Source organism: Rhinoraja longicauda, chromosome 41 (genome assembly GCF_053455715.1).
Source record: "Rhinoraja longicauda isolate Sanriku21f chromosome 41, sRhiLon1.1, whole genome shotgun sequence".
Classification (NCBI taxonomy): domain Eukaryota; kingdom Metazoa; phylum Chordata; class Chondrichthyes; order Rajiformes; family Arhynchobatidae; genus Rhinoraja; species Rhinoraja longicauda.
Genome location: NC_135993.1, coordinates 11370822 through 11383425, shown reverse-complemented (window position 1 = coordinate 11383425; position 12604 = coordinate 11370822). Strand labels below are relative to the sequence as shown.

General features: G+C 43.4%; 1 protein-coding gene across 1 annotated transcript in view; it reads right to left on the bottom strand.

The window, feature by feature from the left end:
• Window positions 1–7143: 7143 nt before the first annotated feature.
• The window catches only part of LOC144611869 (sodium/calcium exchanger 3-like), a 206519-nt gene continuing 201058 nt past the window's right edge, over window positions 7144–12604 (bottom strand). The window contains exon 7 of the mRNA XM_078431178.1: window positions 7144–7544. Within this exon, the coding sequence (XP_078287304.1) occupies window positions 7168–7544 (377 nt within the window). The 3' untranslated portion in view covers window positions 7144–7167. The remainder of the gene's footprint in view (window positions 7545–12604) is intronic.

Genomic DNA, 12604 nt, shown 5'->3' with positions numbered 1-12604 from the left:
GTCTGAGCTCTTGAGAGTGGTTGAGTAGGCTGGAACTCTATTCCTTGGAGCATAGGAGAATGAGGTAGGAAAATAACTGCAGATGCTGGTTCAAATCGAAGGTAGACACAAAATGCTGGAGTAACTCAGCGGGTCAGGCAGCATCTCAGGAGAGAAGGAATGGGTGACGTTTCGGGTCGAGACCCTTCTTCAGATGAGGGGTGATCTTATATAGAAAATAGGTGCAGGAGGAGGCCAATTGGCCCTTCAAGCTAGCACCACCATTTATTGTGATCATGGCTGATCATCCACAATCAGTAACTCGTGCCTGCCTTCTCCCCATATCCCTTGAATCCGCTAGCCCCTAGAGCTCTATCTAACTCTCTTTTAAATTCATCCAGTGAATTGGCCTCCACTGCCCTCTGTGGCAGAGAATTCCACAAATTCACAACTCTCTGGGTGAAAAGGTTTTTTCTCATCTCAGTTTTAAATGGCCTCCCTTTTATTCTTAGACTGTGTGGCTCCTGGTTCTGTACTCCCCCAACATTGGGAACATTTTTCCTGCATCTAGCTTGTCCAGTCCTTTCATAATTTTATGTTTCTATAAGAAACATATAGAGGTGTATAAGATCATGAGAGGAATAGATCGGGTAGATGCACGGAGTATCTTGCCCAGAGTAGGTGAATAGAAGACCAGAGGACATTGGTTTAAGGTGAGGGGCAAGATTTATTACAAACCTGGGGGGGCAACTTTTATCACTAGTTAGTGTACCATCGAGCCGCCAGAGGAGTATAGGAGAATAACTGTAGATGCTGGTTCAAATTGAAGGTAGACACAAAATGCTGGAGTAACTCAGTGGGTCAGGCAGCATCTCAGGAGAGAAAGAATGGGTGACGTTTCGGGTCGAGACCCTTCTTCAGACTGATGTCGGGGGGGGGGGGGGGGGGGGGGGCGGGACAAAGAAGAGCTACCAGAGGAGGTAGTTGTGGCAGAAACAATAACAATATTTAAAATACAGTGGAACAGGTACGGATAGGAAAGGTTTGGGGGGATATGGACCAAATGCTGGGAAATGGGACTTGCTTTGATGGGGTATCTTGGTTGGCATGTTCGAATTGTACTGAAGGCCCTGCTTCCATGCTGTGTGACCCTGTTACAAGAAACAAGGGAGCAGATATAGTACTGAACCTTGTGCAATTCCACTCATTGCAACTCTCTGGTTATAAAAAAATACCCATCAACTGCTATCCTTTGCATTCTGCGACTGAGTTAATTTTGGATCTAATTTTGCCACTTTCCCAGGATTTGGATTCTTACTTTATAAACAGTATATAACCGTCTCCTTAGAAACATGCAATTGACATTATTAAATCATTGTCGAAATTTTGTCTTATAATTCATTGCTATCTTCTCAAAAGAATGACTATTTGCAACTCTTTCCCCTCAACATTACCAAATTTACACATTATGCTTTTTTTATAAACCCTGTTAATATATATTCTGACCAGTAGCAGACTCAACACTAATCCATGTATGCCTACTTTGCAAGTTCATTATTTTCAACTCATTCCTCCCACCATTTACAGATTTACACATTATGCTTTTTTTATAAACCTTGTTAATATATATTCTGACCAGTAGCAGACCCAACACTGATCCTTGTATGCCTACTTTGCAAGTTTCATTATTTTCAACTCATTCCTCCCACCATTTACAAATTTACACATTATGCTTTTCCAGAATCCTTTAAATTCTGACAAGTAATAGGCGCAACACTAATCCATGTCGCCTCTTTGCACCTCTGTCTCTCCCATTAACTATCCCCTTTGCTTTCTCTCTTGAGGCTAGCAAACAATACATTCTATATTGGAAGGAATTGCAGATTACACTGAAGATAGACATAAAATGCTGGATTAGCAACAGGTCAGGCAGCATACCTGGAGAACATGGATAGGTGACCTTTTTGGATTGGGACCCTTCTTCAAACTATTGTGCCTTGGGCCTTGATTCCACATTCTCTCACCCTTGCATCCATCTACTATGTAGCACTTTATTAAAGGCGCCTTGCAAATCTAGATACATTTCTTCACCTCTCTAGCCCATACTTGGAATACACCGAGTTTGGTCAAACGAGACTTTCTCTTTTGGAATCGATTTGTTTTAGAATCAAACTTCAATCATTGACTTTCTAAATTGCAGGTGACTTTGCTCTGCTGGGCCTGGATTTTGCAGTAGTAAAGTCCACCAAATCTGTCTTTTTTAATTCACCTGTGAAACTGATAGCAACCAGAATTTCTATGCGTGCACATACATATGGAAATTGAGTTACTCCAGCATTTTGTGAATCCAACGGGACCCCACTACTGGCCACATCTTCCCATCCCTTCCCCTTTCTGCAGAGACCATTCCCTCCGTAACTCCCTGGTCCACTCGTCCTTTCCTACCCAAACCACCCTATCCCCGGGCACTTTCCCCTGCAACCGCAGGAGATGCAACACCTGTCCCTTTACCTCCCCCCTCAACTCCATCCAAGGACCCAAACAGTCTTTCCAGGTGAGACAGAGGTTCACCTGTACCTTCTACAACCTCATCTATTGCATCCGCTGTACCAGATGTCAACTTCTCTACATCGGCGAAACCAAACGCAGGCTCAACGATCATTTCGCTCAACACCTTCGCTCAGTCCGCCTTAACCAACCTGATCTCCCGGTGGCTGAGCACTTAAACTCCCCCTCCCACTCCCAGTCTGACCTTCCTGTCATGGGCCTCCTCCAGTGCCATAGTGAGGCCCACCGGAAATTGGAGGAACAGCACCTCATATTTCGCTTGGGCAGCTTGCAGCCCAGCTGTATGAACATTGACTTCTCCAACTTTAGATAGTTCCTCTGTCCCTCTCTTCCCCTCCCCCTTCCCAGTTCTCCCTCTATCTTCTTGTCTCCACCTATATCCTTCCTTTGTCCCGCCCCCCTGACATCAGTCTGAAGAAGGGTCTCGACCCGAAACGTCGCCCATTCCTTCTCTCCTGAGATGCTGCCTGACCTGCTGAGTTACTCCAGCATTTTGTGAATATATAAGGAAAATCGCTCGAACTGATTTAATTGTAAGTAATTTAAATATACTCTGAAAATCCTGAATTTTGTTCAAGTATTTAGTCTCGTTTAGTTTAGAGATACAGCATGGAAACAGGCCCTTCAGCTCACCGAGTCCGCGCCGACCAGCGATCCCCGCACATTAACACTATCCTACACACACTTGGGACAATTTACAATTATACCAAGCCAATTAACCTACAAACCTGTACTTCTTTGGAGCGTGGATGGAAACCGGATATCCTGGATAAAACCCACGCTGGTCACGGGGAGAACGTACAAACTCCATACAGACTCCATACAGTCAGGATCTAACCCAGGTCTCTGGTGCTGTAAGGCAGTAAATCTACTGCTGCGCCACCGTGCTGCCCTAAGTGTTATAAGCATTTTAAATGGCTTGCTACACCACAGTTATCTGGCTTCTTAAAACTACTGTGTGGGTGTGCTCCAATTCCCTAAAATGAATATTTAAACATATTAGTGATATAATTCTTACAGTTTTATGATAATCCAGCTCCTACCTTGGCCAAGTGTGTGTTACAGCCTTTAGTGTAACATTCATTGTAAAGTTAATTAAAAATTGTGCTTTAAATTCTGACAACTGTCAGGTTCTCTGTAGACTTCCTCAAGGCTTTCAAATAAGACACTACATAATAGATGAATGTATTGGTGCGAGAATGAGAAATCAGAGCACAAGTAACAGAATTGCTAGCTGGCTACCCTCGAGACAAGATTTTTTAAATGTGGCTGTGCTTTCTGCTACTTTACGGACATTGGAATTGGTGGGTGCCAGAGATCTTTTTGAACAGAAGTTCATACTTCGTAACTAAATTTCGTTCAAACCTGTTTTTGAATGACAAATAAAGAAATTCAATTCAATGTGATAGGAGCAGAATGAGGTAATTCGGCCCATCAAGTCTACTCTGCCATTCAATCGTGGCTGATCTTTCTCTCCCCCCTAACCCCATCCTCCTGCCTTCTCCCCATAACCCCTGACACCCGTACTAATCAAGAATCTATCAATCTCTGCATTAAAAACATCCATTGACTTTGCCTCCACAGCCTCCTGTGTCAATGAATTCCACAGATTCATCACCCACTGACTAAAGAGTGAGCAATCTCTGCAGCAAGGATTTTCTTATTCTGATAACTGCTGCTCTTGAATGTGGCCTGGATAGACTGGAGAGGTTGGTTCCACTAGCGGGAGAGTCTAGGACCAAAGGTCATAGCCTCCGAATTAAAGGACGTTCCTTTAGGAAGGAGATGAGGAGGAATTTCTTGTTAGAGGTTAATTGGATTGGTATGTGTAAAATTGTCCCAAGTGTGTGTAGGATGGTTTCGTTTTTAGTTTAGTTTCAAGATACAGTGTGCGGAAATAGGCCCTTCGACCCACCGAGTCCATGCCGACTAGCGATCCTCGCACTATTTAACACTATCCTAGGCGCTGTAAGGCAGCGACTCTACCGCTACGCCATCGTGCCGCCCGTAATACTTTGTAACGTCATCGGCGCCAGATACGTGGTGACCCTTGGCGTGTACTTTGTGCATTGTACGCAAAAACAAAGCATTTCACTATATCTAGGTACATGCGACAATAAAGTTTCAATGAATCATACTCTCTGGACTTCAATTGCAAATAACACTCCTCATTTCCTCTTTAAACCACCTTGAAGAGGAGGTTCCAGCTTCCCAAAATGGTTCATCCTCTGTACTCACTGGGATACGGTGGTGTGCATGACTCTTTATGCCACTTCCAGACACAGTAAAAACATAAACGTGCGTCTCTTCTCACTCCATGTCTGCAGCACGAGCTCTAGATTCCAGGGGCTCTCCAAGTCCTGTGGGGTGAATGCAAGGATACTGAGTACGTGAAAGCCCAACCTGGTGATTATGTTGAAGCACAGCAAGATCATTATCCGGAAGACCGACCAACACCTACCACAGAATACAGCTCCTTTGTGGTAATACACGGGGAAATATAAGATGGAGAAGAAACCTAATTCGTTGACTTTCAGCCGCACCTTTTTAACTCCAACCAGCGATCCCAAAGCTCAGGACATTTGAATACTTTGTGGCCACAATGATGAACAAAGAATGAAACAGGTATGCTTCTAAAACCAACCCAGCTCCCATTGGAAGAGTTGGGGGAAGGGCAACACATAGGTCAAAAACATGCTTTTAAACTTGCCGTCGGAATTCTGTTATTTACAAAGTGATAGAAACTTCACAGAGGATGCAAACTGGTATTTGACCTCTCCCTTCCAACTCCAGTGTCTGGGTTTTGTAAGCGAAATCATTCAAGCACTTAGATAGATTTAACATTTTATACATTTGACTCTTACGAAGGCAGTTACAGAGGGTTCAAAGATTTTTTTTTGTACAGATGCATGCAGACATTTCACAACTGTACATTCTCTGTGTGTTTATATATATGCAACTATACATCGGAAAGACATTTATAGTTTTAGAACTTCTGGTAGCCCCAGATCACATTATAACCAATTCCATTCTTTAAATCTCTAAATCTGGGAACTACAGCAAGGACCCAGAAACAGTAATCACATTTTAAAAAATTGTCGTTTTTCTCATTCTCTTTGTGATGTTGACTGAAAGATCAGTATTGGTCGAGACACGGAGATATTACTGTGCTTTTTTCTTCTAGATAACACTAATTAATCTGTATGTCTGCCCGATAAGGCGGATGGAGTCTTGATTTAACCTCAGCAAAAGGTAATTTCTCTGGCAGTGTTGTATTCCCTAAACACTTCACTAGTCTGTCAGTCGAGATCCTTTACATAAATTCAGATGCAAATAACTTGGGTTGAATTAGATCCATCTCAACTGCTTATGCTTGTTCAAATAAGTCTTTCAGGCTTTGTATCCTAAAAACACCGGGTAAACATTGAACACAGCAGTGAATTAGTCTGTGTAGATACAATTGTCAAATCTTTAACAAATAATATTGTGCTCCCAATCCGTTATGAACCATGGGAGCAGGCGTAGTTCATTCAAATATAATTGCACCATCTTTCACTTTAGTAAGATTAAGAAGAGGCTCATCTTTGCAAAAGTGTCCTTGGTCTTCCCTTTTGTATTCTTCTATGTATCTTCTTTTAAAACGTTTTCATCTTCTGTCCTACTGCTTTAAGGATTTTGTTCCAGCACGATTAGTCTAAATCTACTAAGATTATACCAAAAGCCCAGGTCTGTATAGATCTGCAATCAATCCACTTATCTAAAGTATAAATAGTAACGTTTTGGAATGTATTTTTTTCAGTGAGGCAATCTAACCTGGACACTAGAAGGAGAAAACAAGACAATTTTGTAAATTATTTGTGAGTTTAGCGACTTTAATAAATTAAGTTTACCACAGGAAAAGTTGTCATGAATTTGGATTCTACACTAATTTTAGAAAAAAGTGGGCAAATGTGGATGTCAATTTTGCACGCATGATGCAACTTGCACACCAAGTTTTACAGCAAGACAAAAGTACACATATCCTACTGTCCACATGTAATAAATACACACCTCATAGTAAGGTGCAGACTTCCTCTCATTATTTTATGACCAGTGTCACGATTTACCTTTCTGCTTCTCAAGTTAAAGGTACAGGTACCGGATCAGCTTATTCAGTGAGATGAATTATCACAACTATACAAGTAAAGACACTTAGATATCATGGAGCAAAGGTACTAGCCACTTATTCTATACAATGCTAAAACATTATCTTCAATGGCTGATTCTTTCTCAACATTCACAATGTAGCAAGCTCAGATCAGAGATGTAAAAAAATGTTTTAAGTCCATTGGAATTTTAAAAAAATGACTTCAGGTGGTTTCTTGATGTTTGGACTGTTGGTTACAGCCCTCTTTAGAACCTTTTGGTAAGGCAAAAAAAAACTCAACAGATATAGATTTTTGCCTCTTCATTTTTTTCCCAGTAAGTATCTGGTTTTGTGATCCGTGCTGAGAAAGTACCTTCTCTGGGATTTAGAATATGTCAAGGCTGCTTCTTGAACTCTTCAGCAGCTCTGGCAGAAACTCATTCTTTTGCCGACAAAAGACCGCCACCCCCCCCCCCCCCCCCCCCCCTCTCGGTTTAGAACCCCTTGATGTGGCAATAGGCCTCCAGGGCTGAGAAAACAACATACAGCAACCAAAGGCTGATGAAGATGGAGCAGGTCAGGAGCTTCCCACGACGTGTACCCCCCAGTTCACCGCCTATGTGTGGCCGCCTTCTGTACAGGAGGACGCTGATCGTGACGAAGGCAAAGATGGTGAAAAGTGTGACGGAGAAAGCCAGGGAGCCAGGATTTACCCTAAACTCCTGGCCCTTCGAAGCCCAGTAGATGGCGGCAACAGACCAAGCCAAGCCAATACCCAGGAACACATTCACAGCATTGCTTCCAGTTACATTCCCAATGGAGGCATCTGCGTACTGGTCGTGCAGTGCGGCAACCTTGCTGGCAAAAGTATCTGGGAAAATACCAGAGAGACATCCCCGTTACATTTCCATAGACGTTAAATTATATTTATTCCATTTGATGTTAGTTCACAGTAATCAGCCAAACTATCATTTAAACTAGCATGTAAATTCACCGTTTACATGCTTTAAACTCTAGGTAAATGCTTTACCTTTTTACCGTTTGCATAGAAACATAGAAAATAGGTACAGGAGGAGGCCATTCGGCCCTTCGAGCCAGCACCACCATTCATTGTGATCACGGCTGATCATCCACAATCAGTAACCTGTGCCCAACTTCTCCCCATATCCCTTGATTCCATTAGCCCCCAACATGCTTTACATGATTACATGCTTTAATAGACAATAGGTGCAGGAGTAGGCCATTCGGCCCTTTGAGCCAGCACCACCATTTAACGTGATTTGTATTGTATTGCACTGTCTATTTGTATTGTACTGTATCTTATTGTACTGCACTGTCATCCCCTGTCTATATGTTTTGCATTTGTATTGCACCATGGCCCCCAGAGGCACTCTGTTTCGTCCCATTCGTTGCATGATCTGTAGGAGATGAATGACCAATAAACGAAACTAAATATTGAAACTAAACTAAACCAAATATTAAATTTGTAGCAGTGATTACAATGTTTCATCGCAAACACTATCACATCAATTTTCAATTATGAAATAGTAATTTATAGGGAAAAAGTAATATTTTTTAGGTGGAGATTCACAGATTCTGGATTAGTGTGGGTGTTAGGGGTTATGGGGAGAAGGGAAGAGAATGAGGATAGAACAGCCATGATTGAATGGCGGAGTAGACTTGATGGGCTGAATGTCCTAATTCTGCTCCTATCACGTATGAACCTGATAAATCTCTCAAATGTACTGGGATTTTTAACATAGATACCAGATCCATTCGCATAACTGAAACAAATCTCATGACTGTTCTAGGAAAATAACTGCAGATGCTGGTACAAATCGAAGGTATCACAAAATGCTGGAGTAACTCAGCAGGTCAGGCAGCATCTTGGGAGAGAGGGAATGGGTGACGTTTCGGGTCGAGACCATTCTTCAGACTGGGTCTGAAGAAGGGTCTCGACCTGAAACGTCACCCATTCCCTCTCCTAGATGTTGCCTGACCTGCCGAGTTACTCCAGCATTTTGTGATACCTCATGATTGTTCTAGAAGGATAAGGGGGAATCTTTCATTGAGAATGATTGAGAATGATCAGCCATGATCACATTGAATGGTGGTGCTGGCTCGAAGGGCCGAATGGCCTCCTCCTGCACCTATTGTCTATTGTCTAAAACTGTAGATGCTGGTTTAAATCGAAGGTAGACATAAAATGCTGGAGTAACTCAGCAGGTCAGGCAGCATCTCTGGAGAGAAGGAATGGAATGACTGATCAGTCTAAAGAACAGTCAGACTCCGCAACCCGAAACGTCACCCATTCCTTCTCTCCAGAGATGCTGCCTGACCCGCTGAATTACTCCAGCATTTTGTGTTTACCTTCGGAATAGGTGATGTTTCAGGTTGAGGAGTCTGAAGAAGGATCTTGGCCCGAAACATCACCTATGCCTTCTCTCCAGAGATGCTGCCTGTCCCGCTGAATTACTCCAGCTTTTTGTCGGTTTAAACCAGCGTCTGCAGTTCCTTCCTACACAAAAAGAAGTTCAATATATAAAAACAAACGAGAGTGCAAAGACAAAAACAAAGCCGTCTCTAGTGCTATCAAGGCAGTTCATAGTGTGCCATAGCCAGATGGCTGTAGGGAAGAAGCTGCTCCTGAACCTGGACGTTATAGTTTTCAGTCTCCTGTACCTTCTTCCCCCATGGCAGGGGTGAAATGAGAGCGTGGCCAGGGTGGTGTGGGTCCTTGATGAGGCTGGCTGCTTTTTGATGGCGGGGAAGTCAGTACCCATGATGGACCAGGCAGTGACCACCACTTACATAGAAACATAGAAAATAGGTGCAGGAGGAGTCCATTTGGCCCTTCAAGCCAGCACCGCCATTCATTGTGATCATCCACAATCAGTAACCCGTGCCTGCCTTCTCCCCATATCCCTTGATTCCACTGGCCCCTAGAGCTCTATCTAACTCTCTTTTAAATTCATCTTGTGTAAACTTCTTCATTCCTGCTCGTTCAAGTTGGCGAACCAGGCCGGTCAATATGCTCTCTACTGTAACCATTGCAACAAATTCAATATAATCAGAAATGCTTAACAAATAGAATTACTTTTATCACTTAATTCACGATAATTTGTGGATGGTAAGTAACTGAATATGAGACAAATTATATGCTGCAGTATACCTGGATTCTTAGAACAGCTTGTACTGGAGCCTACCAGGGAGAAGGCAATTCTGGATTTAGTGTTGTGTAATGATCCTGATCTGATAAGGGGACTAGAGGTAAAAGAGCCATTAGGAGGCAGTGATCACAACATGATAAGTTTTACGCTGCAAATGGAAAGGCAGAAGGGAAAATCGGAAGTGTCGGTATTACAGTATAGCAAAGGGGATTACAGAGGCATGAGGCAGGAGCTGGCCAAAATTGATTGGAAGGAGGCCCTAGCAGGGAAGACGGTAGAACAGCAATGGCAGGTATTCCTGGGAATAATGCAGAGGTTGCAGGATCAATTTATTCCAAAGAGGTGGAAAGACTCTAAGGGGAGTAAGAGACACCTGTGGCTGACAAGGGAAGTCAGGGACAGCATAAAAATTAAGGAGAGGAAGTATAACATAGCAAATAAGAGTGGGAAGACAGAGGATTGGGACTCTTTTAAAGAGCAACAAAAGTTAACTAAAAAGGCAATACGGGGAGAAAAGATGAGGTACGAGGGTAAACTAGCCAATAATATAAAGGAGGATAGCAAAAGTTTTTTTAGGTACGTGAAGAGGAAAAAAATAGTCAAGGCAAATGTGGGTCCCTTGAAGACAGAAGCAGGGGAATTTATTATGGGGAACAAAGAAATGGCAGACGAGTTAAACCGTTACTTTGGATCTGTCTTCACTGAGGAAGATACACACAATCTCCCAAATGTTCTAGGGGCCGGAGAACCTAGGGTGATGGAGGAACTGAAGGAAATCCACATTAGGCAGGAAATGGTTTTGGGTAGACTGATGGGACTGAAGGCTGATAAATCCCCAGGGCCTGATGGTCTGCATCCCAGAGTACTTAAGGAGGTGGCTCTAGAAATAGTGGAAGCATTGGAGATCATTTTTCAATGTTCTATAGATTCAGGATCAGTTCCTGTGGATTGGAGGATAGCAAATGTTATCCCACTTTTTAAGAAAGGAGGGAGAGAGAAAACGGGTAATTATAGACCAGTTAGTCTGACATCAGTGGTGGGGAAGATGCTGGAGTCAATTATAAAAGACGAAATTGCTGAGCATTTGGATAGCAGTAACGGGATCATTCCGAGTCAGCATGGATTTACGAAGGGGAAATCATGCTTGACAAATCTACTGGAATTTTTTGAGGATGTAACTAGGAAAATTGACAAGGGAGAGTCAGTGGATGTGGTGTACCTCGACTTTCAGAAAGCCTTCGACAAGGTCCCACATAGGAGATTAGTGGGCAAAATTAGGGCACATGGTATTGGGGGTAGGGTACTGACATGGATAGAAAATTGGTTGACAGACAGAAAGCAAAGAGTGGGGATAAATGGGTCCCTTTCGGAATGGCAGGCAGTGACCAGTGGGGTACCGCAAGGTTCGGTGCTGGGACCCCAGCTATTTACGATATACATTAATGACTTAGACGAAGGGATTAAAAGTACCATTAGCAAATTTGCAGATGATACTAAGTTGGGGGGTAGTGTGAATTGTGAGGAAGATGCAATAAGGCTGCAGGGTGACTTGGACAGGTTGTGTGAGTGGGCGGATACATGGCAGATGCAGTTTAATGTAGATAAGTGTGAGGTTATTCACTTTGGAAGTAAGAATAGAAAGGCAGATTATTATCTGAATGGTGTCAAGTTAGGAGGAGGGGGAGTTCAACGAGATCTGGGTGTCCTAGTGCATCAGTCAATGAAAGGAAGCATGCAGGTTCAGCAGGCAGTGAAGAAAGCCAATGGAATGTTGGCCTTCGTAACAAGAGGAGTTGAGTATAGGAGCAAAGAGGTCCTTCTACAGTTGTACCGGGCCCTGGTGAGACCGCACCTGGAGTACTGTGTGCAGTTTTGGTCTCCAAATTTGAGGAAGGATATTCTTGCTATGGAGGGCGTGCAGCGTAGGTTCACTAGGTTAATTCCCGGAATGGCGGGACTGTCGTATGTTGAAAGGCTGGAGCGATTGGGCTTGTATACACTGGAATTTAGAAGGATGAGGGGGGATCTTATTGAAACATATAAGATAATTAGGGGATTGGACACATTAGAGGCAGATAACATGTTCCCAATGTTGGGGGAGTCCAGAACAAGGGGCCACAGTTTGAGAATAAGGGGTAGGCCATTTAGAACGGAGATGAGGAAGAACTTTTTCAGTCAGAGGGTGGTGAAGGTGTGGAATTCTCTGCCTCAGAAGGCAGTGGAGGCCAGTTCGTAGGATGCTTTCAAGAGAGAGCTGGATAGAGCTCTTAAGGATAGCGGAGTGAGGGGGTATGGGGAGAAGGCAGGAACGGGGTACTGATTGAGAGGGATCAGCCATGATCGCATTGAATGGCGGTGCTGGCTCGAAGGGCTGAATGGCCTACTCCTGCACCTATTGTCTATTGTCTATTGTCTATTGCACCTGGGCCTGCCTCATTTCCCAGTTGCCAAACACTTTAATTTCCATTCTCACACTGACCTTTCTGTCCTGGGCCTCCTCCATTGTCAGAGTGAGGCCACAAGCTAATTGGAGGAAGAGCACCTCATTTTCGCTTGGGCAGCTTACACGCCAGCGGTATGAACATTGATTTCTCCAAGTAACCCTTGCATCCCCCCTCTCTCCATCCCTCCCCCATCCATGTCACACCAGCTTCAAAGTCACCTTGTTGAGTCTTATTTTCACTTGTAACTTGTTTTCACCTAGCCCACAGCTAACAATGGCTCGTTTCCTTTATCATCGTTACTTTTCACATATCTTTCA